Source organism: Haemaphysalis longicornis, unplaced genomic scaffold (genome assembly GCF_048455015.1).
Source record: "Haemaphysalis longicornis isolate Haplotype H1 unplaced genomic scaffold, Haemaphysalis longicornis Haplotype H1 scaffold_2, whole genome shotgun sequence".
In the NCBI taxonomy this organism is placed as follows: Eukaryota; Metazoa; Arthropoda; class Arachnida; order Ixodida; family Ixodidae; genus Haemaphysalis; species Haemaphysalis longicornis.
Window position 1 is genome coordinate 235785664 of NW_027526295.1, and position 18759 is coordinate 235804422.

Consider the following 18759-nt stretch of genomic DNA (forward strand, 5'->3'; position numbering starts at 1 on the left):
GATTTCATCCGAACCCGAACCGCATAACCGAACCGGTATTTTTTTCGGTTCGACACACTGCTTTTAAGGTAGTTAAATTGTTGGGTTCGCTTTGAGCTCTAAAAAATATCAGACAGAAACAACAGAAAAGAAGAATGTAGCCACACTTGTCTGAGGTTACGAAGCAAGGGTCGAATTTGGCCAAATGTAACACTTGATCGTCAACTGTTGCGCCAACCCGGAAAAGCGATCACATTATTTATACGCGCATAACTAGTCTCACACTTAGCTAACAATAATTTCTTATTGCGCCAACATAATGACTGGTGTGCAACAAAAAGGCGTAAGTGTAAAAGCAGACGTCTCTTCGTCCATTTTATAAGCCCCTAATTTCAAGGTTACGGGAAATAAATCCGGTACTACTGGAAAGTACAACTCGCTCACGGAAACAAATCAATGCTCCCGCCCGCTCGCACGCACGCACGCACGCGCGCGCGCACACACACACACACACACACGCACACGCACGCGCACACACGCATGCACACGCACACTCACACGCACGCAGCCGCGCACAAATACGCGCATGCACGCACGCACACACACACACACAGACACGCGCACACGCACACGCACGCACACACGCATGCACACACACACACAGTTTGTGCGGGTGTTCCACTTGTTTCACTTAAAGCATTTATACAATGGCAACCAGAAAAGAAAAAGAAAAAGGCTAGTACCTGGTACGACAGCGCCCATCCCAGAAGCTCAAGGCTATTGTGTGGATTAAATTCATGCCGCAGCATGACAGAGAGAGAGAGAGAGAGAGAGAGAGAGAGAGAGAGAGAGAGAGAGAGAGAGAGAGAGAGAGAGAGAGAGAGAGAGAGTAACTTTGTTACAGTCGTTGAGTATTACGGCGTGGCGGGTGCCCCTAGTCCAGGGCTCCAGTTTCCAGGTGACAGCTTTGGTGATTGTTCGGCACTGCTCGCCGTAGTCGACGCTGGACAGCGCCCCCTTCTCCTCTGCTCGAGGGTGTTTGTGTATTTGGTAGCCCTCTGCTGCCGTTTTGCAAAGGGTGGCTAATTGGTTGCTATTGTAAACGCTTCGTGTATTGGACAGGGTAAAGTATGTGTAGTCGGGAACGAGGTGAGCGGGAGGTGTTCGTTTGGTTTGGCGGAGTACTGTTTTATCCTGTCTTTGCAAATTGGGATGAGGTGGGAATTTAGCTCGGATTGCTTTGTAATAGCTTAGGATTTCGTAATATAAGGGCATAAAGGGGCAGCAAAATTTGTTTGGGGATGTCAGCTCGGGAAGGGGTGGTGCGAACCCAGGCGTGGGTCTATTGATTGCCCTCCAGAGTTTCGTGACCAGGTGTCCATATGATTTGGAATTGGGTGATTCGATTTGTAGCCTATTGCTACTCTGTGGGCTGTTTTGCTGATTTGCCCTCTCGCCCACCGCATGCAGGCGTTTTGGGAGTCTGCATCTGTGCATCCTGTTGGCCCTAAGCGGCAGGTGATGCGGTTACCGCTTCTTTTGCTTCAAGAGATGAGGTTGTCCGCACGCTGGAAGTTATGGTACGTTGCTGTATTGGGTTGTCCGCACAGATTGCGGCTATGCCACCAGTACTCGCAGCACCTGTGTGCCACTTGTGCGGTGAATTCCTGTAAATTCTCTCAATGTTACGGCATCTGACTCACCTTCAGCTGTGATGTACTTCTAAAGGCAATCAAAGCGGCTCTACCCAAATGGACGTCGACGCAGAAATTAAATGAATTTGGAATCAACAATACAGTCGCAGAAAGCCTCGAGGCATATAGAATCATCCAGTTTGAAAGATTAAAAAACCAGCCACACGGGCGGGGAAATTCTAGGGCAGCTGTGCTACTCAGTACATGACACAATGCACACAACTACCGACGAGATTCCCTATTGCGCGTCCAGAGCCATGACAGTAGCGCCTATACCTAAAAACATGAACGCAAGAACAAGAACGCGCTAGGAAGAGCGAGAGCGAAGGGGGGTGGCACAGGCGGACCTTTCGGCTGGCACCGGAAGGGAAAATGTTTTGAAGGACAAGCTGAAAGCGGAAATCGGCGCCGCGGAAATTCTAACGACTTCCTTGACAAGCGTGTTTTGACTTGCGCCGGAAACATACGATCGCGACAATAGCTTGCTCTACTAATGAGCCCGCTATGACGGGTGCATGTTGGCTGTCTAGAGATTGCGCTCTCGTTCCAGCCCACGCCAAGTTGCTCATCAACCACCATCAGAAACAGGACGCCCTTTGAGTGAAGGATAGAAAAGCGTTACACATTTTGAGCTTAGTGACCGACAATGACATTTGAGTTCTGCAACCTTGGCGCTTCACATGTTTCATGACAGTCCTGCCCCTTTTATTTGTGGCATGCGACTTCGCCAGAAAAGCCAAAGAAAAATTTGCTAAGAGATATTCCGATCCCGCAACTCAAACGAAATATCAGCGGCTCGTCTCTCTCCCCATCTTTCTTACCCACGCTGGCTCCACGCTAGTTTGACAAATGCAGTTTCATATGCGTTTTATGCCTTCAGAGACAAGCCAACTTTGCTGATCGCCAATCTGGCGATGACATTTTCTGGCTTTCCTGAAGGCGGAAACCCCGCACTGGAGTGGTCGGCTGGGACGTGACCAGCGGGACGCACACTTTAAAAATCGTTACATACACTTTGGCTTGAAAAAATGGTAGAAAAATGGCAGCTTCAATCACTTGTGTTTCTAAACCATCAGGGCAGGCCTCATAAGATTTAAGACCCCAATTAGCTCGTTTTGATTATCATGTCATTATACAAAATTGGGACAAAAATCATCATCTGCTGGTCTCAAGGCCATTGTGGTAGAGCAGAAATGAACCTGGGGACAGCGAAGTAGCTGCTGATGCTCTCTCCAACGCTGTGGACGTAACGTTTGTTCTAGAGCCTGAAACCACTCCGAGTACTTCGGCAGAGAAAATAAAAAAAACGGGACGAACAGGTCTTAGAAAAACTTTTTAAATTCGAAATGAGCAAGTGCACACCAGGAAAGTGATATAGAACTCTGGAAATCGCTCTTTCTCGATCACGAATCGGACATGCGTACGAAACCCACGGCACTAAAAGTCCCGTCTTGCCCCGATGGTAAGGCGAGCTTTCCATACTCCATCCCTTTGGTTCGATTGCAATGAACTTGAAAGAGAAAGACGCATACTTAACAGAACTGTGTGCACGAACTGAGTTCACACAGACATCCGTCACGTCACTCAGCGGACTTTCAGAAGACTTCAAGATTACGTTAGAAGAAGAGTCATGGCTCCCCACCACTTGTAACTATTTCTCTCTCCTCTTCTCTCCCTTTTTCTGAATAAACATTTCCACCATCACACCGTCTTTATAAATTTTAATTCCAACGACATATTTATATGCACTGAAACCATTTTGGTCCTTGTGGGGGCAGAGAGAATGGGCAAGGCCACCTACCCGGACTGCCATCTAATAACGACGATCTATAAAGGAGATTCCGCCTCCTGTCTGTTCCCCACATAAATTCCCATAGTTGGTAGCATGATTCATCAGCCTTTTTTTATGCAGCTGTGTGCTTTTTTACACACAGTCTGCTTCTAGCCTCTTGTGCGCTCTTTCACCAAATTAACCTGTCGCCATTAAAACACGCGTTCCTCAATGAACAACAAGGCACCGTTTGTCGTCGAAAAAAAAAAATCGGTAAGGGGTACGAAAGGTGGGACGTTTGTGTTAGAAAAAAGGTATTCAGCCCTGAGTACGCCATACGAATACATGTTGCATTTTTTTTTCTCTCTCTCTCAAAAAAAAAAAAAAGAATAGAACTGCGGCATACTTGATTGAGGTCCCTGTTTCTGATGAAACCCAGAAATGCTTCCAGGATTCTCGCTGCTTGGAGCGCTTATAGTGCATTCATCAAGTGTTCTGACTTTCATTTTTTGAGGTAGCCACTGACCTCCCGCTGTCTTTTCATTCTTTTGCGGCTGCGTTTTTGTTGCCATTTTTTAGGGTATACTAGAAGACAACAATCGACTTTTTGTACATCATCTTGGTGATATGTCATTCTGAGGTAAATTATGATCGTCAGTGTTAATGTTATTTATGTTACATTTGTGCACTCGAAAAGTTAGCCAATCAGCAAAGCACAATGAATGCTAAGCCTGTTTTTCTTTCCAGGCGTTTAACCTTCAACTCAGTGTGCAAGCGTTGAGTAAAAACCGGAGTTTCATATGCAACGGGTGATAGTGCGCCCGTCTGCCTCCATTCCGCTTGCGGGATATGTTCTGCAACACGAAGTCCACTCACTTATTGCCGCACCCATGTTTTCGCTGCTCTCGATGGAGGCCGTCTTCGTATATTTTGTTTCTCGTCTGTTGGTGTACAGAGTTCTTACTTCGGGACCTTTCGCACCCCCCCCCCCCTCACTTAAAAAAAAAAAAAGTTCAGTGCCCCGATAAGACTTTTTACCAAAGCTGACACCCCAGAATTTCCCGATGTTGCAATATGACGACAACAACTATCTGCTAATTGGACATCCGCGGAATTTCTGTTCCCGTTAAGCCCTGTCGGCAAGGGACATTCGCTAGGCTATGTGACCCTGGCTTGTATGTCTCTGGACCCATTTTGCACGCCGGCTACGTGACCCATACTGACCTGCGCCCTTCCTTCCCAATCCTGTATCTTTGCACCCAATATCAAGGGGGAAAGGAAGGAGATACACTTTGTTATACATAAATCGTTCCCTGCCGTGCTACAAGGGTAGCGGGTCCGATCCAATGTAACGTTTACGGCGGTCATGCCATTCCTGCCTATCTGTGACGATCTCATTGAGGGAAAGAATACGAGAGCGTGGCCGGTGTAGCTCATTCACCCCCGCATTACGGGGAGACCTACTATCACTCGAAGACACTCCCAGCGCACTTATTAAAGCCTGGAGTATTGCGCCTAGATGATGTTGAAACACTGAGCTCCTTAGCATAAGCCATCGATGACAACACTCAATTCCGCTGAGTTGGCTATGCAAGCCTCACGAGGAACGGAACCTTCGGTTCGTATGGCTGTGCTTAGATAAGCGTGCAGGCGCTATCCCGCATGCAAAATGAAGATACGGCGACGTCACGCAGGCCCACGATTCGCCTCTCGGGTGTCTGTATATTAACCATGAACGGCTTTTGGGAGGATGACTCAGTCACTGCCTAAACGACACGTAAGTCAGGCCACCTTTTTGTCTCGCACTCCGAGTGTGTGGCTCACATAAGTGGCGTGTCGAGCGACGTCACGATATAACTTAAATACCACTTTGGTTGAAAAAGTTTTCGTTCAATTTGGGTAGCTTAAAGAGCTGAGAAAACAGTGGTATAGAAAGAGTATTCTTCTTGGAGGATTCGCACATTAACTATGTTTTCCACGTATTTTTCTTCTCTTCTTCGCAATTTCAGCGAGCTTGTTTACCTACAGTGAAGTACAACAATACATAGCGTTACGCGGTTACGGTTCTATTGCCCGGTAAGCCGAACTGGTGGTCAGTGATGTAAAGGCGCAGAGTTCGCGAAACAACGAATCTTATTCGTCGGTGCCCGAGGATGCATTATGCTGAAGAAGAGCAACCAAAAAAGCTCCTCTGTACTAACGTGCCAACTATGCAAAGGAAATCGTTGATCTTAATATGAGGTGGAGGAAATCGGGAAATTTTTTCCCTGTTTAACAGAGCGGCTACCGAGAGACGGATCTAGAATAAGAGGAAGGCCTTCATGTTAATGGTGGGCCGAAATAGGGAAACTCCAAGGCAAAGAATGAACGCCGCAGGCACTGCAGGACGGGAACGGTGGGAGGCCAATGGAAGGGGTATTCGGCCTGCAGTGGACTTGAATAGGCTGTTGTTGTTTTTGTTGTTGTTGTTGTTGTTGTTGTTGTTGTTGTTTTTATTATTGTTGTTTTTGTTGTTGTTGTTGTTGATGATGATGATGATGATGTTGCTGCACTTTTGATGTTAGAGGAATGCAGTCGCAATTTTAAAGTAGAGTTTCTCATGGTAGAGTCGAAATGCGTTAGTAAAAAGACGTCGTCCAGGCGCTATACGATTTCGCCGAGAATTGCGAAGGGCTATTTCAGCGATAAAAGATGCACGGTGACTTTCTAAGAGTCATGACGTATTGCAGAGAGCGAGGCGGTGGGCAAGGTCACGACGTCTTTCAGTGTCGTAGAGTTTTGAGCCAAAAAGCCATCAGCGTCCGAGCAAAATTGAGCTCGAATTATTTTAAAATGTGCCGATTAATTGCTACAAGAATACAGAGGCAAGAACACAATAAGAGAAGTTCGATTCATCCAGGTGTACAAGGGTCGCTGATTGCTTAAAAGACAGGGCGCTATCGCGATGATGGGAGCCTTACATGGGTATTGAATAAATAATGAATTATGTGCTGTGTAGTGGGAAAGGGTGTCGTCTTGTTCCCCGCTGTACTAACTTGACCAGCAGCGTAGGGCGTCGCACCTTGGTCTCACTCGTCGAGAGGTGGAGCGGTGTCGCGAATGGCGCTTCACTGAAGACAGAGCGTGAGTATAAGCGGGTGGTGTGTGATGCTCCTATTCGTCAGCGCGCCCCATCCGCTCCCAGAGCACCCCGTAAAACTGGTTACAGTGCTCAAACTTGTACGAGGTGGCTTGTACGAGGTGGCCGTGGTGGCTCAGTGGTTAAAGCGGGGAACACATGTACAGAGAGCGAGGCGTTTTTCCTCTCTGGAAACCGCTCCGACGGCGTTCAGGAGCACGCATGAAGGCTACAGGACCGGTTTTGGACAGAGAAAAAACGCGCCCGGAAACGCGTCGCTCGACGATCATGTGTCTGACCCTTAAGGCGTTGTGCTTCTGAGCCCAAGGACGCGGGTTCGAACATGGCCGCGGTGGCTTCATTTCTGATGGAGGCGAGGAGCGAAAACGCTCGCGTGTCAAGATTTCGGGCACGTTAAAGACCCCCATGTGGTCAAAATTAATCAGGAGCTTTCCACTAAAGCGCGCGTCACAGCCCGCGTGTAGCTTCGACGTTTAAACCAGTAACATGATATAAAAGTTACACGAAAACAACGAGGAAAAAATTATAGGCCTTTCTCGTGCTTGTTAGCGTTGAGATATTGGCCGACGCGTATACAGTTCTCGAGCTTGCACTTTCTCGCTTTAACCCCATGTCAATTTGTTGGTTATTGAGGGAACTATGTGCTCGTAAACACACAAACAAATGAACGTAAACGAAAGTCATCGCTTCCGTTTCATCTTTTAAACAGTTCGATACAAGGAATCATGAAGTACCTCCTTCTATTTCCCCTTGCTCTGGTGTTCTTGGGTGAGTGACAATTGTTTTTCCATCTGTTCGTATTTTGTAACTGGGACTCAGCGTATATGAAAAACGAAACAATAACGGTGTGCTGAATTAAGTTCTTGATTGTCACTTTGAAATGAGAGAGTTTAGTATATTGGGGACCGTTAAATAACGCTGCTTTGATTTTGCGTGTCCATGATACCTGTCCAATTATGAAGCGTGATGCTACCTTACGAGTTAGGAAAGTAGCTGTCAGAAGCAGCGGAGGTTCAGGAACTGAAAGCGCAATTTGTCTATTCGCATTGTGTGCTGCATTAATTATGACTCCACATTTTTGACCCGATTTCCAATCGTTAACGTTTGCTCTGTCTATCTTAGAGTCGCCACTCCTATCTGCTTTTCCTTGTGTACCTGCGTAACCTAAATACATCTTCAGTGTAGTACGTAAAATACCAAGTTTGTGTTTGGTTCGGCAGCCATGGTAGTACGCAGTAACAGCACACTTTTATAGTGACAGGTGTAAATACCTTTCTTTCTACCCGCCGCGGTGGCTCAGTGGTTAAGGTGTTTAGCGCTGCTGAGCACGAGGGCACGGGTTCGATTCCCGGTCACGGCGGCCGCTTTTCTGATGTAGGCGAAACGTTAAAACGCCCGTGCGTACGAGATTTCGACGCACGTTAAAGATCCCCAGGTGATCAAAATTAATCCAGAGCCCTCTACCACGGCGCGCCTCATCGCCTCCGTTGCGTCGGTGCGTTTAAACAATCAATCAATCAAATACCTTTCTAGAACTTGGTGGTGTTTCCCAAGTCCACATTCATTCATCGTGCGATTTTGTTTAGTTGCCGTTTAATCTTTTAGCGCTTAATTGTGTAAAATAATGATGCTTCTTCTGTTCTTTCAATAAGGACGTTGAAAGTTGGTTCCGTTGCTTGGAAATTCAACATTTGTCATCAAGCCTTTTCATTAAGTTGCCGTTTACAGGTCCCTCGTACGTCATTTCAAGACCTTTCCGTTTATTATCCTCGGTGATTCCACTTAAAATCAAGCTCTGTAATCTCAAAATGATTGTGTCTCATTCTCAAATTCTTCATGCTAATTGACATCTTTGCCGTCTCTGTAGGAACTATCGAGATTCTCATCCTCCGCAATGGAAAAGGAACATCCCGAACTAGGGAACAAGTGTCGGTGGTTCAGACTATGGCGTAAATTGAGAGGAAGGAGGGGTATTGCTTGGGGCACGAGATGCGGAATACAAATAGGCATTCTCCGTAAAGAGTAGCACCAACATTGATGAATGGCACGAGAGTCAGTGAGAGGCAGGGCGCCATAATAGCGAGCGAGCGAGCGAGAGAGAGAGAGCGAGAGAGAGAGAGAGAGAGAGAGAGAGAGAGAGAGAGAGAGAGAGAGAGAGAGAGAGAGAGAGAGAGAGAGAGAGAGAGAGAGAGAGAAAATACAACAGAATAAAAGGAACCACTACTGTTTTCCGAGCGCCCAGAAGAACCAGACAAGAGCATTTAAGTGAAATGGATGAGGCTGACGATGGATAGATCAGTTAGAGAGACGTTTTATTCTGTACGCCTGGTTTTTCGGTACTATTCCTTCTTATATGGTTTGCATTGTTATTGCGGTCACTCTGTACCTCGCCGCCAAAAGCCTTGTAGTGACCCTGTCAGGCTGTGTGCAACAACATTTCGCCCAGGAATCTTTGTCAGGAACCTCAAGAAAAGGTTAAGGAATTGAAATGGATCGAATTCGAATTGAGCTCTAACTCTGTTCGGATAAGTGGGTGAAAGGAAGTTAGAGGATGGGTTGTAGGTGAAGTGGGCTCTTGTGTAAGAAAAGTCTTAGTCTTCTCCTAGGTCTTCTGGAATGAGGAGTCTTGTGGGGGTTGCACTAGGACTTGGAGAGAATGCCCGTCTTTCTTTACTTCCCATGCTAGACGTGCCATCTGATACCCCGAACAATGCCATTCAGATGCACCTCTAATGCACTCAACAATAAAGATATTTACAACACCTTTCAAGAAGGAAAAACATTGACATGAATATTTTACAAAATAAGTAGAATGAGTAGATATTTGATTTCACTGATTTCACCTAAAATGTCGTATTAGTAAACGATCAATCACAAGCTGTGCAAAATATAAAAGCTTCTTTTGCAGCTGTATAGAAGGAAGCAAAATTACTTACAACAAACTAATATTAGTTATCTGTACATGGCAACGATTTTGAAGCAGAAGCAGTAGTCACCCTGAAAGCAAATGAATACGTTCATACCCAGATTTAACGAAACAAGTGTACACAAGCAGTCTTCCAGCAAAAAAAAAGTATTCTAATTGCTCAAAACAGAAACCAAATAATTTTTGCGGTAGAACAAAAAAACACGAAACAAAAAGCTGAGATTCTATCACTGTAACTTTTGTATTGAGGCACAGCGAAAACATTCGAAATAAAACTGCAGGCAAATTGGCACAAAAGAATAAAATATGGTATACATATATACTCTATTGACACAAAAAAAACAAATTTCGTTGTTTGGTGTCTGCCTTTTTTTTTTTTTCAGCCATAATAATTGTGAAAATAAAACTTGGCTTACAGGGCACGCCAAAGATGGCAGCGGTCAAACTTACCCGTACGTCCTCGAAGGGAACGGAACGGTTGAACTACAAGACTTTGTGAACGGCACGTATTTCCACCTTCTTGTCACTGCCGGGATGTTCAAAAACCAGATAGAGCTACCACGAACGCCTCTATAAATCATTGTGTGCAAACTATCATGACCTCCGCTAATCAGCAGTGCTTTAAACAGGGTTTCATATAATTAAAGTTTTGATTTTCCTTGACAAAACGATCAGAAGTCTTCATAAAAGGGAAGTTGTGGAATGCGACCTCTCCAGCCCATCCACTTTTCGCAGTGGACGGGCTGGAGAGGTCCCATTTCGCAACTTCCCTGTATGCAATTTCCACTGTGAGACACTAAATTATGCTTACTCCACTGGTTACAACTTTCAGCAACATGAGATTCCGTCTTTTACAGAAAGCAGAGTCAACGATTCGAACAACTACATAGACATGGTCTTACAGGAAAGGATGCCTCGCCTCTTCAACATGAGTCCCTCATGGGATCCTTCTATACCTTCCTTCACGTTCACGGCAAGTCTAACGCACACTGTCTTCTCGATGAGACTTTCGCTTGTGACATCTCACAAACCTAATATCTACGGGGGGACATTACAGACGTTAAGATTTATCAACTCCAAGAAAAGTGCTGGGACAGGAAGAAACGAGTCTCCGAGCATTTTTACAGGGCGGAGCAACTTAGGGGCTCGGGCTCTCGGCGTCTCCTGTCATCTTATGTGGTCACGGTACTGAAACACCGGGACACTCGTTTTCCAACGCCTCACGCTAGAACGCTTCGTGCTTCAGAGACACGAGACTTTTACAGAGAAGCTGTATACCTCTAACCCCAATTGTTTCATCTCCGTGGGCAAAAACGACAAGGTGCCACCGTCTAAGTCGCCGAGGGCTCAGCATCGAAATCGCATTATGGACGATAAGGCACCCGTGAACAATGTGACCCTCTCTCCCTATGTGTTCCTGGTAAAGGTTATGCTTGTCGGTTTTCTTTGGAGGCTAGGCAGGATTCAGTGACACTAGCCAAGCGCAGGCGAAAAGCCCGCCAAGGTGACGAGAAACATTTCATACCCTCCGTCGCGAAATTCCGCCTCGAATTCGGTTTCGAAATTGGTTTCAAACGCCAGGTTTTCTCTTGTAAAGCATACTTTTCAGCATGCTGCTGCGTGTGACCCGTAGACAACTTGCGTCCATTATGTCTCTCATTTATTTCTTTAAATCCGGTTCAATGCCAGAGAGGGCGCCACCGCTTCAGCAAGCGCGCGATTGCTCCTTCTACCCGCGCTCCTCCGGTGCCCAATCAGCGCGCCTTGTGTGGCAAGACAGATGCCTACTATCTTTGAATACATTATACACTGCACGCTTCACCTCTCCCCAGGTTTCACGTTAGTGGAGATGGCCCGGGATTTTTTTCGTCGTTTTCTTTCTCCTCACCGTAGACGATACTCGCTACTTTCTGCTTTTAATCTTCGCCTTATTCGGCTACCCTGCTCTTGTTCGTGGCATTGGGGTTTTGGTTCGGTCACATACTAGGTGTGTTGCCCCCCCCCTCCAATTTTGTTGCTTAAGAAATCTGTTGGTGCTTTAATAGCGGAGCTGTTGTACAAACCATAAGTTCACCGTTGCAAGAAAAAATACCGAGAAAATACCGAACTCCCGTGAGCGCGTGTCTCGTGGCGACCGCCGAGTTCCCGGCTCAAGCAGTGGTTTTAGCAAGAAAAGAAAAAGGCTCCACTGCTGTCGTTAAGCACTTCCGCGCATGTAAAAGAGCAACTTCAGCGCTAATGCTAAAGATGAAAAGACACCCTGCTTGGGAGAGGTTAACACTCCCGCTGTATTCTCAAGAACCCATAATGGGTAACTGGCGACGTGGCTACGGGTGCGCCAATCCTTCCCAAGGCGACTTGCAGATCCCACAACCCCGCTGCCTCGAGCCGATGGCGTAGAGCTGGTGGAAGTCTACAATGCTGACGAGGACTTTGCATCTGCCACTTTCCGCGAAGAAGATGACCTCTTCTATGCATATGACGACGATTACTAGCACCGCAACTATGCAAATAAACAATGACACGGAAACTTAACTATGTGTCCGTCAACGCACACCAACAACAGCTTTGCCATTCAAGTCTTGCGCGTGAGTGCGAGCTTCGCTTAATTTTTTTTTATTCTCCCTTACACTAATGTGATTTTCACAGATGAAACTACCGGGAACACCCCTAGTCTTAAACAAAACGATGAGCTGATGAAGCAGCATATATCCCAATTCACTTTTAACAAGATTACAGTGTCATTAACTAGGAAGAGGTAGTGGAATAGACGAACGCCCCCGATCTCTGCTCTCCCGCAGGTGTACAAGACGGGCCTCACGAACCGGGACCTGAAAGTGAACGTAACCGAGGGCGCCTTCAAGAACTTCGGTTGGGCCATACGCCGCATGGGAGACTGCAACCCGGTGGTTGAGGAGGGCAACACGAGCATCAGCTGCAACCTGGAGTTCAACGGTATCGTGGCGGACCTCGCCGCCTTGGTACGCGATCCAACGTCTTTCTCATAACATGGAGGCCAAAATATGCGACAAGCCAGTCGAAGCCTCCGATACATCGGTGCAGAATTAGGGGATATGGGCACAACTGCAGTCAAGCTTAAAATTGAGATTCTTTATTTTGGCTGTTGCGTACAGAACAGATTACAACGCAAAAATGGTACCCATTGCGTGTAGGACATGTACCTGTTCTGTGCGTTTCTTTTTTTCTTTATATATATAAAGAATTATAAATCAATGAGTAAGTATGGATAATTCCGGCTGGTTGCACGAGGGAGTGGAATTTTTATGTAGGAGGAGGAGAAGGGATGCCTTTAATGATGAAGGGAAGTCAGCCTGGCAGTGAGCTTGGCTTGCTACTCCACACGAACATCAGAGGGGCGAAAAGTAGCGGAGGAAGCAAAGACACAAAAACTCGTATAACAAACGCAAATAAGCACACAGAAACTGACAGACGCCGGGATACGCACACAGCACACGCTCAGCACACGCTAAGTTAAGGCAGACGTTCAGAGGGTTTTGTTCAGGCCAGAGTCACGGAGAAATGGCACCAAGGTCCTTGTATTCCGTGTTGCCGCTGTAGTTGAGTGCCATGGACCAATGACGTCGCAAAGTTTCAGTGGTGCATCAGCGCGCAGTCCCAAAGTTGTCTTCAAGGTTAGCCGTGGGGTGTCCTGATTAATGAATGATGTAGTTAAGATGAATTAGGAAGGGTGACAAAGGTCAAGTCAGGATTTTTGGAAACGCCACAATGGTTTAATGAAGGAACGATCGTGGACTTATGCTTTTAGGAAATGAAAAATTGAGCATGGAATGTGATGCAAGTGAGTGGTAACCGGTTAAAGAGCTGATGCCGAAATACGGGATAGAAAGTTAAGTGTAGAACTCGGCTGAATGGGGTGGTAAAATCCGGGTAAGGGAATGCGTTCGGGCAACGTACGATTTCAGCGGTTGGAGCAGCTAAGAAAGGTCTTAATCCTACAAGGGGGGTGAATGAGCTGATAAAAAAGAAATCAGTATTTTATGTATGAAGGTAGCTAAATGTTTCCCTATTATCACACGTCCCAGCTTTAAACCTGCATCAACTAGCTAAAACATTCTGACGGATTGCTGGGAAAATTAAAATTCTCAATGCGGAAACGTTTTCGCATTGTTTCAGATTAAATATGCTTTTTCACCCAAGCTTTCCCCCTTCCGACCTCCATATTCCTGTAATGTCACGGGACCGCATGCGCGGTGGTCGGTCGGGCTTGCGTACGAATATTACAAGCCAAATTGGCCTCAGACGAGGATAAAAAATTCTTTGGGGTACCGTAAAGAAAGTCAACTATTAACGTACGGAAAAAACAGCGCCAAATTCCGATCCCCTTTCTGGAAAGCTTAAGGCCTGATTCCAACATTTAAATGTTTACCATGCAGCAGGAGTCGTTATCACGGTTTTTCTCCTGGTTTGCCAAATTTCTGAGTGAGGAGGGAACCTTTTATACTCACATTACTGCGCCATTTACCATTCACTTTCGGCCAAAAAACATAACAGTAGAAATCTTCAAGTTTGTTTTCTCGACTGGCTAGAATTAATTCATGGTAACCCGAAATTAAAACATTGTTTGGTGGCCGCAGCCCGCTAGACCCAGCGCTCCTTACACTAACTAGGTCCCTTTAGTTTCTCGGAGGTCATTCTTCACGAGAGAGAAAATCATAACTGCGGTTTTCTCACATGGTACGCAATATATTCATGCGCCATTCAACAAAAAAAAAAAAAAAAATTCGCAAGACACTTAAGTTTTCTTAAGTGCCCTGAAGGAGAACGCCTGGCATACCCTTGTGACGTCTATCTTTTACATGCACGTACCAGTCGACGGAGCAGCCACGATAATTTACCATTGGTAATTCATCGTAATCCACTTTAATAGTTTTAATCCACTTCATCTATGTTAATACATCTTGATCCATCTTACCCCAACATAGTCTATCTTATGCCACCTCAAATACTATCGTAATCTACCTTAAGTTTTGCCTTAATCCACCTTAATCCGTCTTTCTTGTCTTATTATACCCTAATCCAACCTTGGTACTAATTCTTATCAATCACTAATCAATCATTAACTCCTCCTAATTCATCTTAATAACCTTAATGAATTCATCTTATTTAGTCTTAATGTAACTTAATCTCACCTTACTAATCATTACTAGCAATCACCAATGAATGAATAACTTTTATCTTCACGCCGCTTAGGTAACGCGATTTTTGGCGCAATTCGTGTCGACGCCAATGACGACGTTAACTTTTCGCGTTTGATTAGCCGTGTAAGGCTATTGCCGTGAGAAATACAGGCTTTCCTTCTTACCGTTAAAACCCGAGCGCTCGCTTTCTGTCAGTCGCCATTGGCGCAGTCTCTCCTAGGTAGGCAATCGGATCCACAAGATTTCATGGTGCTTGAATGCTTACTCACGATCCTGGTACTCATCGAAAACATTGTCAGGCGTTGCTTGTTGAATGACTGCAAGAGCTTTTAGCAGACCGTGCCGCGGATGGACAGTTTTCAAGTGTTCATGTGATGGTGACGTGTATATAGTGCCGGTATACGGCACCCTAAGCATGGACGACGATTGGATGCCGCAAGATGGCAAGCTGGGCGAGTTGGTATTGGTTCATGGTGATAGAAAATAGCCAGCGCAAGGAAGACGAGGACGAGGAAGGTAACAGACACAGCGCGGCTATGCCGTATGCAGTGCCCGCTAGGAGGCTCCTAATGTCTTACTTGAAGTTTTCTCACACCTGACGAAGCAAGTGTTCGCATTTTCTTCCCTTTGACATTCATATCTATCAAAAATCTGTAGAAATTCAGGTAATTGTCTAGTAATGCGCAACATTATGTTGCCGCTTATCAAGCGTGTCAGTTTTTTAAAGATAGATTTGGCTATGAGTGCCCGAAGGTGTCCTCTTATTTCATTGTCTTTAAGTATCCTTTTGTTTATTTTCAAAGATGTGTAAATTCACACTAATATAGCGTTTAAGTGCCTTTACTTCGCCAATTACGTGTTTTTCTGCAGATTGCAGGCGTACTGCAAGTTTATTCCGCTTTCTCCAACTCTTATTCTTATACCGAACGTTCTTTTCCGGGATTTTTTGGTATGGACAGTTTTACGGAAGAAATTTAAAAAATGCTTATTTTTAATTTCGCCAGTTCATCTGAGCAAAAAAATTTTTGGTTGTGCTTTTATCTTTTTTATTTCCCAGAATTCTGTTCGACCAATTATCTCCGTTTACGCCATTATGAGGATTAAATGTGTTACTTCCTAAGTTATGCATTTTTGTGTGAATGCAGGGAGTTGCATGGTTTGCTCATTTTCGCTATATTTTTATTCGCATATGGAACGTTCTTATTCGCATATGGAACGTTCTTGGAGCATGTAGTATGCTACCTGACCAGACGATATGCCGTCCAACCATCGACTTCATGAGGTTGTTTTTGCAAAATTTTTATTTTGCAAATTTTTGCAAAATTTGTTTTGCGAATTTTGCACATTTTTATTTTTCAAATACTTCTTTCTTTGTTTTTCAAAATTTCGTTCTGCCAATTATCTTCATTAACGCTAATATAGCGATTAAAAGAGTTACTTCTGCCAGTTATGCATTTCTGTGCAGATTCAGGCGGTTACACTGTTTATTCATTTCTGCTACATTTTTATCCTTATTTAAAACGTTCTTTTCCGGCATTTTTCTGTTTCATCTTCAGTTTTTGAAGGAGATGCATAAGATGCATATTTTTGTCTTCGTGAGATTGTTTTTGTTAAATTTTTATTGCTGTTATTTCATTTCTTAGTTTTTAAAAACTTTGTTCCACCCATTATCTCCATTGACGCAAATATAATGATTAAATCAGTTACTTCTGCCAGTTATGCATGTTTGTGCGGATGCAAGGTGTTACACGGTTTACTCATTCTCGCTATTATTTTTATTCGTATTTAAAACGCGCATTTACAGGCCTTTTTTGTTTCACTTTCGGTTTTTGGAGGAGATGCATATGATGCACAATTTTATTTCGTGTGGTCATTTTTGTAAAATTATTTATCCTATTTCCGTTATTTCTTGGCTTTTTAAATTTTGTGCGACCAGTTAGCTTCATTTACGCTATTACATTGATTGAATGTGTTACTTCCGCCAGTTCGGCATTTTCGTGCAAATGCAGGGTAGGCCTCGCTATGTGGGCACTCGGCAAAGAATGGTACGCACTATAAAGCAGTAGTTCAAACCAAAGATCGGAGACATACTTAGGCTGCGAACAACAGAAAAAACTGAAACACAAACACAATAACGGTATAGATAAAAAAGGGTGGTTATTAACGAAATCTGCCGTTTATATGGAAGTGTAATAACCATTAATTAATGTCAAAATTGGGGAGTAAGTATTGTATAATCCATTATTGTTTTATTATTATTGACTTTGATGTTGATCGTAGTAATTATAACTAATTATTTATTCATCCTCGTATCTATTAAAGTTCTTTATTATTATTATTAAAGTTCTTTATTATTATTATTATTAAAGAAAGGTCCCCTTTCTGTATTGACTATATTCTGGTGAAGTACCATTCTGTAACGACAATAAAGTTCTATTCTATTCTATTCTATTCTATTCTATTCTATCTCATCTAATCTATTTATTTTTGTCTCCACAGACCGGCAGTTATTTACCCATGTAAAGTTTGAGGTTTATTTTACCACTACGGTATAAGTATAGCCTAACTGTAATAAAAGTTAAATAATTACAATATAATTGTTATTTACTTCTTTACTTCATTATTATTTAAATAATGTCGACGTTTCGTTAGGGAAATTACAACTATTTTTTATTATCTATCTATCTATCTATCTATCTATCTATCTATCTATCTATCTATCTATCTATCTATCTATCTATCTATCTATCTATCTATCTATCTATCTATCTATCTATCTATCTATCTATCTATCTATCTATCTATCTATCTATCTATCTATCTATCTATCTATCTATCTATCTATCTATCTATCTATCTGTCTGTCTGTCTGTCTGTCTGTCTATCTATCTATCTATCTATCTATCTATCTATCTATCTATCTATCTATCTATCTATCTATCTATCTATCTATCTATCTATCTATCTATCTATCTATCTATCTATCTATCTATCTATCTATCTATCTATCTATCTATCTATCTATCTATCTATCTATCTATCTATCTATCTATCTATCTATCTATCTATCTATCTATCTATCTATCTATCTATCTATCTATCTATCTATCTATCTATCTCATCTAATCTACTCCAATATATCTTTTTATGCCCCCACAGACCGAAGGAGACACCTTCTTTGGCTCTCTGAAGACCGTCAATGTCGAAGCGCTCGTCTACAATACAACAGGGCGACTTGAACTAACCGCGGGGAGGTACAGACCAGCTTACCTGCGCGCCTTTTACTTGGAAGACGTCAAATTTGACATCAAGCCGAGTGACAACTTGCATCTGAACGAGGTTCGCATGCGAAACTTCAAGACCTTCGTCACCAAAAATCTCAAGGGGGAGTTCTACGAGAACATCCACGGTAACTACAAGACGCTGCTGAGATTAGCCTGCACCCGCGACGGTCCCCTTTTCGACTGATCAGCTGTTCAACGGGGTAATGGAAGGAGCCGTCGCAGAAATGGTTCAGGGAACGACGAGCGGAAGACCATCCTGGTCGCGGACTGGTTGTTATTACTCAAACTTTACATAAACGTGCGTTCGCCGGTCTACAAACGAAGGCGAGGTTACGTGAAACTGCGAGGCCATGAGCAAATAAAATGTCAAGTTTTCACTAGTGTTGTGTATTTGTGCACTGTGGGTGGGTTGAGCTGTTCCAATCGTTTTGCGAAGAGATAGTTCGTGCCTGTTCCCAAACGCAGGCAATCCGGCTTTCAGGCAACTATAAATCAAACGAGTAAGGACGATTCAACGTGCTTGTTTACGGCCAAACACAAGGCGTGGAGGGGGGTGAGGGAGGGAGAGAATAAAAATACTGGCAATAAAGCCCTTTTTACGCAGATTAAATTAATGTTGTAGGGTGGTTCTCAACTGTTTGCAAAGTGGTTCCAGTCTCATGTCGTTACGGGGACCTGAACAGCAATGGTGAGATTGAGCCTAGAGTGAGGCAGGGAAAAGCAATTTTAATTTGAGGTTAAATCCCAGGTACTCAGATCGGCCGAGCACTTTGGGGCGTTGGTGTG

At 44.1% G+C, this 18759-nt stretch overlaps 1 protein-coding gene and 1 long non-coding RNA gene across 2 annotated transcripts; both read left to right on the forward strand.

The window, feature by feature from the left end:
* The first annotated feature begins 5017 nt into the window (after nt 1-5017).
* LOC144170157 (uncharacterized) lies at nt 5018-10042 on the forward strand. Its single transcript, XR_013322571.1, has 3 exons — nt 5018-5221; nt 7293-7351; nt 9928-10042. It is a non-coding gene; the product is annotated as an uncharacterized LOC144170157 (long non-coding RNA).
* A 324-nt stretch (nt 10043-10366) lies between these two features.
* On the forward strand, nt 10367-18353 carry LOC144170158 (salivary anticoagulant protein P23-like). Its single transcript, XM_077699762.1, has 3 exons — nt 10367-10482; nt 12311-12490; nt 17849-18353. The coding sequence occupies exons 1-3, from the start codon at nt 10402-10404 to the stop codon at nt 18155-18157; spliced, it is 570 nt and encodes a 189-aa protein (XP_077555888.1). The 5' UTR covers nt 10367-10401; the 3' UTR covers nt 18158-18353.
* Nucleotides 18354-18759: the final 406 nt, after the last annotated feature.

Excerpts from the sequence above, each read along its gene's own strand:
- LOC144170158 (XM_077699762.1), top strand. The coding sequence starts at position 10,402 with ATGGTCTTACAGGAAAGGATGCCTCGCCTCTTCAACATGAGTCCCTCA. Across the intron at positions 10,483-12,310 it reads TACCTTCCTTCACGTTCACG|GTGTACAAGACGGGCCTCAC; the intron begins GCAAGTCTAACG and ends GCTCTCCCGCAG. Across the intron at positions 12,491-17,848 it reads TGGCGGACCTCGCCGCCTTG|ACCGAAGGAGACACCTTCTT; the intron begins GTACGCGATCCA and ends ATGCCCCCACAG.